The sequence below is a fragment of the Eretmochelys imbricata genome, chromosome 11 (assembly GCF_965152235.1).
Source record: "Eretmochelys imbricata isolate rEreImb1 chromosome 11, rEreImb1.hap1, whole genome shotgun sequence".
NCBI classification, from domain to species: Eukaryota; Metazoa; Chordata; order Testudines; family Cheloniidae; genus Eretmochelys; species Eretmochelys imbricata.
The window spans coordinates 42,823,229-42,832,464 of NC_135582.1; the positions used below are offsets into that span (position 1 = coordinate 42,823,229).

Genomic DNA, 9,236 nt, shown 5'->3' on the forward strand with positions numbered 1-9,236 from the left:
AATTTGTCTTTTATATTAGGGATATTTTTAAACAATAGTCTTTCTGAATGTCAAAGACTTTTCTGCTGCCTGCTTGATGTTTAAATGTTTTTCAGTAGCAAGACAGCTGACTAAATAGGGGGAATAATGGAACGTACTTAGTTGGAAGTAAATTTAAGGTTACAAAACTCCAAGAAATCCTATTTTAAATTACTTGCAACAGGTAGAAGTTTCAGGGACAGAGTTTAATATGAACATTAGTGATATTTTTCTTGCTGGGAGGTTAGAACGAGCAGTTGTGATCATCCAAGCCTTTAGCAGTTTGTTGCTACCGAATACGCCTTCTGTGAGAGGTAAAGGGTCTCATGCATTTATTTAATATTGCTGCCACGTGGAAGGTTGTGACTGGATTTTCAATTTTCTTTTAGAGCTAGTCATAACTACTTTTACAATTGTGCTAGTAAGGCAGCTAGGACTGAATTATTGCAATGTTTGTGGTAGAGAAAATGTGGAGTTGTGTACATAATTGTGTAAAAGACAGCCACAAGATTTAGTGTACAGGTTATTTAACAGCTCAAATTATATTGCCATGCCTACTTTACCAAAAAAAAAAATATATATATATATATATATATATATATACACACACATACACACCCAGCTTCTTTGGGATTTTCTGTACTTTCCATACAAATTACTTCTATTTCATAGCAAGTAGTAGCCTTTAAGTAATCAGAGTTAGCTAACCAGTATATGCATTAAGTTAGCACTACACTTGATCTCACGGCCTAATCTCCTCCACCAAGAATGTGTGTAGTTTGAGAAAATGATCTCTCAGATGAACACTGTAGTTTAGACAATCAAAGCTGCATATGGTCATCAGTCCCATTAATACTGTTTGTTAAAGCAGAATCACTATAGAACAACACACCTGGTATTTTAAAGATTTCCTGCATATAGTCAACTCTGACCCAACTCTGACCCAGTTTGTAAACTGATATTTAAAGAGTCTGAGACACTAGTCAAGAATGACCAAGATTTGGATACAGGAGATTGGACTGCAGAACCACTTTTGTGCAATGAGGTTTGAAACAGGCCAAGCTTCTGGACCTATGGGACTCTTAAAAGACAGTGGACTTTCTTAAAGTAGCAGCATTACCACAGTTTGTCGAGCATTTAAAATCAGGGGTAGTCAATTAATTTTTATATCAAGGTCCAAATGTCTTGGTCAAGGTACAGTCAAAGTCCAGATGCCAGAGAAAATAAGTAGTAAATAAAGATTTCAGGGTCTGTTCAGAAACATCTGACAGACCAGATTTTATCTTCCTATTGACTACCCCAATTTTGATCCTTAGATGAAAGGTGCTATGGAACACATTATCAAGTTCAGCAGTATTGGAATTGAACATGGGAAGAGGAAACAAAATGGTTTTAGTAGAGGAAGATAGGTCTAAAAGTTTAATTGTGGTTCTGAATGTTATTTCAAAAGTCATTAGTATTTCATATACCTAAGGTCACCAATAGCCTTAGACAGGTTATTTTAGGGGTCTTTAACCAGAAAGATGACAAATGCATCAAACTTAAAATTAAAATTGACACGATATATGCAATAACTACATAGAGAAAGCCTTTAATGTGCATTTCAAACTTCATGGCGTTCTGTTTGAAGTTATGGTTACGGGGTCCTATACTCCATGTGAATTCACTGGGATCAGGAGAAATTTGTGGTGACTGCAGGTCAGCATAGGCCCCCATTTACAGTTTTTCACATTAACTAATATCCTTCCCCCCCAAAAAATCATACCCAATACAGAGTGTTCAAATTAATAAATGAAGGCCACAGCCAGACAGTTAAAGTTATTATCTTTAATGAAATGACTTTGGAAATAATGTTCATTTCCACGACACCAACATTTTGGGAGCCTCAGTAAAATACATACAATTACATTTGTAGTTTACTAATGCTAAAATTACGAGCAGCAGATCTCTTCACATTGCAAACAGGATCAAGAAAGCAACCATCAGACAAAAGAGACCCATAGCTTCAGACAGGGCGAATCCCAGGATAGCATATGAAAACAGCTGCTGCTTCAGAGAGGGATTTCTAAAAGAGAACGTGCAGGTATAAGATTGTTTTATATACATACAAATTAAGAATTTATGCTAATTTAGTTTGATGCATCTGACAGAGCCAGTTAAGGATTTTAAATTACTTTCATGCTACAGATTCCCTGCTAATAGCAGGGAAAACACACAGTAAACCCACACAAACGTTAACAGAGTTAACCATACAATCGTGACCTCTAAATAAGTTAAGACTGGATTTAAATTGTGTACACTGCATATTAATATACCCATGTTTGGGTATGACATTTTACACAAGCACAAGATTACAAACATGAAGGCCCTGTCTATACAAGTGCAAAACCAAAAGAGCCTTGGTAGACAGAGATATCAACATGGAGAAAGTTCATATGCAGTAATTACCTACCAGCCTAAGATTTCTCTGGTTAATTCCACTGGTGTGCAATGCACACAATTGAGTATTCCCGGGGGCCTGAGTTTGTTATACATCCAGAATTATTCTGAACACCCTTGTAATATTCAGGTGGCTTACAGATAACCCATAATACTCAACTATTTCTGCCTTAGATGGCTTGCCAGCCCCCTAAAACTGCAACTGAGTATACTTGAGGAAGTGTGGGAGGAAAGAAGAGCATAGAAAGTAATTATGGATTAGTAACTTGTAACACTTGCCTCCCTGCCCCTCTCCACCCCACAAAAAAAAAAAAAAAGCAAGCACAAATGTCAATTTGAAACAGTCATTTTTTTTGTAGTTTCAAGAGATAAAGTAACTAGTTTGGTTAGAAGGATATTTTTGTTTCCTGAATGGGAAACAAAATCAGGCATTTAATGCCAAGTTGATACTTTGTAAGAGTGTTCATAAATGGAAACAAGTTAAGGTGTTTAAATATATTTTTGTCAGGGGGAGAGGGCGGGAGGGGAGAAGAGAAAGCAGGAACTCTACAGCTAGTTAAGTAATTTCATGCCTGTGCCAGCTGCTCTCTGCTCAGTAGTAAGATTCGAGATACTACTGTATGGGAATTAAACAAATGAAATAGGGGAAACAAAATTATGAACACAGTGAACTAAGATCTCTCCCTCTTTAAAGGTGTTTCCCCTTCTCAAGCTCCAGCAGTGGAATCACTTGTCTGAAATTGGTTGCCATGGAAGTAGTTACTGCAGTAACTCTATAAAGCTGCATTTGGCACAATATTAAGTAAAAGATTCTTGCTACAGCCCTGTAATCAACCTTACTTCTTAAGAACAATCCTGATAATTGGGTTAAAAGAGGCACAGGATCTCAAGTTAAATATTAACATCCACCATCCAGTTTGTCCCTCTGTTAATGTAGGATTGTCCCCTACAAAATATTGTTAAGCTATATTCAGTCTAGGATAGGTTTTGGAGTCTCAGAGTTGAAGCTAGTACTGAAGAACTAAACATGAAACACTGATTTAGCTGTAGCTGGTTTGTCCTGAGAAGTCACGTAAGGTTTGCATATACTGAATTCTGGAATATTAGAAATTCAGCACTTGTGCCTGGTGTGCCATTACCTAATATTCTAACAGCTTGACATGTTAGAAGAATTATTCGAGGGGCTTTACTTCAACTCTACACACTAACTGTTTTAGTGGAAGTTTATCAAGACTTTGCTACCAATATATATCTTCAAGTTTATCATTAAATAGGTTTGCATGCAACTTAAGTGATATTAAAAAAAGGATTACCTGGCATAACCAATGATTAGACTACCAAAGACTGTTCCGATACCAGCACCAGAACCAGCCACTCCTACTGTGGCAGCACCAGCACCAATAAATTTGGCAGCAGTGTCAATATCCCTGCTGACAGCACTAGTCTGGAACTCTCTAAGTGCTACTTGGGAGACAGCATTCTGGGCTCCATTGAGTGTTGAGCTGCCCTGAGAAACAAACATGAAAAGCATTTAAATACAGAGACAAACTGAGATCTTCCAAAGCTATTTTGAAGTTTTGAGTTATTCTACCATTCTTCTATTACAAATACAGTAAACCAGAGTGGTTAAAGAGTTTACTAGAGTCTGTGACTGGAAGTTTAGACTTCTGTATGTTACTTGCAGAACATAAAGGACTGTAGCTTTGATGGGAGAAAATGTATTAGATGACCCTTTAGGATCTGTCATACAGTCAATATTTTAGTTAGTAAAAAGAAAAGGTGTACTTGTGGCACCTTAGAGACTAACCAATTTATCTGAGCATGAGCTTTCGTGAGCTACAGCTCTCTTCATCGGATGACTGCATCCAATGAAGAGAGCTGTAGCTCACGAAAGCTTATGCTCAAATAAATTGGTTAGTCTCTAAGGTGCCACAAGTACTCCTTTTCTTTTTGCGAATACAGACTAACACGGCTGTTACTCTGAAACCTTAGTTAGTAAAGTACATTTGAAAACTAGGATGAGAACACTTGGGCTCACCAGAAAGTTTAGGAAGCTACAGAGTTTAGTTTATAAGGTACCTCTCCAGTCCTGACCTCTGGCTTAGACAACACTGATGCAGAAATTGGTCTGTACAAGACTCTTGATCCTGCACGGATCTGTAAGAGAAAATAAAGTGACATATTTGACTACAAACATATTTCTACATAACTGCACTGGCTTTTAATAGTGATTTTTTTTTATAAGATCAAGGACTTTGCTAGTCACTAAGTCTTTCATCTTAAGGTCAAGGCAGTGGACATTGACAATCTGCAGACATTGGCATATCTAGCAATGTCAATGCAAGATAAGAAGAAAGTTTTCATTTATCACCTGATTCCCTAACTCACAGTCCCCTTTTCTGGAATGGGTTCTTTATGTCAATGTTCATGCTAATCCATTATTTGGAGCCATTGCTAAACAGCACTGTAATACTGAGAGCAAATAATGTTTTTATTGCTATTAGATAAATCACACTTAAAACAAAGGGTGAGATAACACATTTTAGAAATTGAAATGAAAGCAGGACACTGAACATTTGTAACCCGACACTAATCAAGTTGCTACCCATTTGTTTATATCAAAACAAGTACTTCTGACTTGCTTATTTGTATCATGCTATAGCTGAACAGTGAAATACAGAAGACTGCAAGAATAATTCAGATCTCATTTTGAAAGGGTAACTGCCCTCATGTTTCAGAGCTAAGAAGAATAAAGTAGAAACTTGAGTTTTTCAGCAGTAATAAAAATCCACTGCAATGCACTTAAAAATCCTTAGCTACTCTGTAAGAGGGAATTGGTAACTTTTGAGAGACAACACCCAAAATTAAATCTAGCAAGGGAGGAATGAATGAACCCTCTCTCCAGCGCGGCCTGCTGGTGTCCTTGGGCTCCCACCGCTCTAAGGTCACGGTGACTCGTACCGGCCCGTGTCCGCGGCAGAACGGGGAGGGCGCCGGCTGCGCCGAGTGATCCCGGCAGGGGCGGAGGGTCTCGCTCCTGCGCAGCGGAAGCGATAAGCTGGAGTTTGACCTACAGCAAGGGGCTGAGCGGGCGCCAGGCCTCACGAGCAGCGCCCAGCCCTCGGGGCGGGGGGATCGCTTCTCTCCCCCCAGATCCCGCTACTCACCGCGGAGCCCGAGGCTGCAGAGAAGGGACTTGACCTACAGCAAGGGGCCGGGGGAGCCAGGCCACGGCGGCAGCTCACTCCTGGCATTGGGGAAGCCCCCGCTGCAGCCTCACCGCCGCCCCCTACCTCCCGGAGCTGGGACCTGAAGCCAGCAGCCTGGAGGGGGCCGCGCGGGAGCTGTCCCGAGCCGCAGCGGCGGCGCAGCCGGCGGCACTCACCAGGGCCGGGGAGGAGGCGAGCTTCACGCAGGCGAACATGGCAGAGGGCTGCGGGCTGGCGCTGTGTCCCCGGGGCCTCCTCGGCGCTGGAATCCGCCTCTCTGCGGAGAGAACAAGCGCGGTTAGGGCCGGGGCGCCGCGAGGTAGATGGGGGCAGATGGGGCGACCGTCCCCGGCTCCCCCCACACTTACCGGCTGCAGCGGCAGAGGTCGAGCGGACTGAATGGGGTGGGGTGCGCAGGCGCGGCGGGGGCGAGGAGCGCCCGGATGTAGGGGGGGGAGGAAAATGCTGCAGCCCAAGGTCACTTTGTAGCAACTTTATTGGTCCCCCCGCAGGGGGCGGGACTGAGCCGCGCCGAGCGCAGCCTCCCGCGGCCTAGCGTCCGCCGCCCACGCTCAGCTGGCGCGCGCCCTGCTTGGGGCTTTGCGGCTGCGAGTCCCGCTTTCTTCCCGCGCTCGCCTTCCTAGCGTCGTGCCAGGGCCGTTCGGCACCGAAATCCCGCCGAGCAGCCGGGCCTGAGGGCCAAGCAAGCATGGGCAGGCGCCAAAGCGGCAGTGGGAGCTGGTCTCTGCCCCGCAGAGCCTACTGTGTGTCCCAGCTGCCCCGCCTGGGCTCCTGGGCGCTAGGCCCCTGGTACTTCCTTTGAGAAATCATTTGGCACCACCTTTGTTTCCACTGCTTTCACAGGTCACAGCAGTGCTGCCCCTTTTACTGGTCCAAAAAGTTTTGGATCAGTTTTTGTGCTCACTTTCTTTCATAGTGAAAATGCTGCCAAGGAACCACAACCATTATTCTTAGGGGACAGCTCCCTGCAATGTTTTATGCCATAGCCCCAAATTACAGGGCTTGGTCTTTGCATCATTGTTGTTGACATGCAGGACAAGAGTATGTTGACTTGATACTGGGAGTTACATCTCAAGTAAAGGGCATCGCTAAAATAGTGGAGAAGTTTTACCCTAGTTAAAACATTAATGCAAAATAAATGCAAAGACCAGAACTAAGACTTCCAAGAAAAAATTGAAGTTGCTTGTTAGTACTTAACTATGATAATCCAGGAACAAAGAATGCAGGACCATACCAACTAAATGAGGGACTGGAAAGCATTAATGCTAAAAGGATTTAGGAGTCATATTGGACAAGTAGCTCAGCATAAGCTCCCAATGTAATGTGGTCAAAAGGGCTAATGTGATCCTGGGATATATAAACAGAGGCGAACAGAGGTAAAATCACCTCCCTACACCACCTTAGTGAGACTGATTCTGGAATACTGCATACAGTGCTGGTGTTTCCATTTTAAAAAATATGCTGGAAAAATGAGAGGATGCAGAAAAGAACCACACAAATGATCCAAGGGTTGCAAAAAATACAGTGAAAGACTTAAAGAGCTCCAACTGTTTAGCTTATGTCAAAGTATCATTCTGGGGAGAAAATACCAGGTACTGAAGGGCTCTTTAATTTAGTGGAGAAAGGCATAGCAAGAAACAAAGGCTGGAAGTTAAAGCTTGATAAATTTAAATTAGAAATAAGGCATCATTTTTAACAGTGAAAGTGATTAACCATTGGAACAAACTACCAAAGGAAGTGGTTGTTTCCCCACCTCTTGTCTTCAGATTAAGGCGGTATGCTTTACTAGAAGATATATATTAGTCAGACACAAATTATTGAGCTCAGACGGGGGAGCCAGGTGAAATACAATGGCCTATGTTATACAAGAGGTCAGACTAGATCTAATGGTTCCTTCTGACCTTAAAAATCTATTAAGCAACAAATTAATTATTTTGTAATGGACATTGGTGTACCCATCAGTGTACAAGACACAGAAGAATGATCACTTCCCCAATCATCTTGCATTATAAAAGGTCAAGCACCACAAATCAGACATAAAACACACCAGGTGACCTAGAGGAAGGTTCTGTCTTAAAGCTTTTGTTTGTTTTTCTGAATAGTTAAGTGGTGACATTTTTACTAATGTAGCAGTGTGGAAGAAAAGAGTTCTAGCATTGGTAGCAGTGAGGCCTTATTCTTGCAGCGAGCTCTGCATGAGCAAACCCCTGCCTGTGTGCAGAGTCCCACTGAAATCAATCGGACCCCTCCAGGCACAACAGGGGCTATCCCTGTGGAGCTCATTACAAGATTTGAGCCTAATGCGGCAGGACTTTGGGCCTGAACTGGCAAAACCCTACTTATGTGACTAGTCAATTGCAGTACTCACTTAAGTAAGGGTTTGCAGGATCAAGCCCTTAGTAAGTAAAATTCCTTTTGAGAGAAAATTTAGTTACACCAAGAATATGATTATAGAGCTCTATGTTTTAGTTATCTCACTTCAGTGTCACAATGATTTCCATTTCTAGTACTTTAATAAGTTTGAGGGTTTTTTAGCTTAGTTTTTTTGGGATAACAGTTTTCAGATTGACATATCAATGTTCTTTACTAATGCTGCCAAAATAGGAACACACACTTTTTCCAGAACATTTCAAATTTTGCATAAGCCAATAAGAAAAATTAATCCCTAATGCACATTTTATCTTGTGTAATCCAAATTATGAAATGTTTGGAAAATGCTTAAATATTTTCTTTGCTACTAATGATTCCCACCACTGCTGTACATACAGAAAGAGAAAGGGAGCCAGAGAGCGTGCACGTTTTGCTCAGTGATGGATTTTTATTCCTAGGTCCTCAATGAAGGCACCAAATTGAGAATTAGGACTTGTCTACATGTGGGGAGTATATGAAGCTTTCTGCTGCATGTCTGGTAAAGCCCTGTATGCAAGCTTCACCACTAGCATGCCCTTGCCACTTTTCACTTTGCATCGTGCATACACATGGAGACGGCTTGTGAACTGAGGGTGTTATGTTCCTAGAAGATATCCTATTGTCCTTTGCTTCATAGCCCTGGTCTACACGAGGAGTAGAGGTCGAATTTAGCAGTATTAAATCGATTTAACCCTGCACCCGTCCACACAACGAAGCCCTTTTTGCCGACTTAAAGGGCTCTTAAAATTGGTTTCTTTACTCCACCCCTGACAAGGGGATTAGCCTGAAATCGGCCTTGCCAGGTCGAATTTGGGGTAGCGTGGACGCAATTCGACAGTATTGGTCTCCGGGAGCTATCGCAGAGTGCTCCATTGTGACTGCTCTGCACAGCGCTCTCAACTAGTGCACATCTTGGGATTCTTTTCACTGTGAGTTGTGGGAAGCCAGGTGACTTCAAATTTTTGAAAAATCCCTTATCTCCACCCCGTTAATTTTTGAATTGCTGTTGGCCAGCCTGGACCCAACAATGCTCTGCTCCACTGTAGTGGGAGCTGTGCATACACAGAGGCTGCTTGGGGTGTCTTTCAGCACTCAGAGCTGGACAAATTCAGCTTTGGAGACTACCCACTTTATGTATAA

At 42.4% G+C, this 9,236-nt stretch overlaps 1 protein-coding gene across 2 annotated transcripts; it reads right to left on the reverse strand.

Moving 5' to 3' along the window:
• Positions 1–1,830: 1,830 nt before the first annotated feature.
• ATP5MC3 (ATP synthase membrane subunit c locus 3) lies at positions 1,831–6,112 on the reverse strand. Of its 2 annotated transcripts, none has more exons than XM_077829807.1 (5): positions 6,035–6,112; positions 5,843–5,943; positions 4,552–4,614; positions 3,771–3,964; positions 1,831–2,083 (listed from the first exon to the last, which is right to left on the reverse strand). In XM_077829807.1, the coding sequence occupies exons 2-5, from the start codon at positions 5,879–5,881 to the stop codon at positions 1,969–1,971; spliced, it is 411 nt and encodes a 136-aa protein (XP_077685933.1). In that variant the 5' UTR covers positions 5,882–5,943; positions 6,035–6,112; the 3' UTR covers positions 1,831–1,968. The 2 variants fall into 2 exon arrangements, with proteins under 2 accessions (XP_077685933.1, XP_077685931.1); XM_077829805.1 differs by having other exon boundaries at positions 4,537–4,614.
• Positions 6,113–9,236: the final 3,124 nt, after the last annotated feature.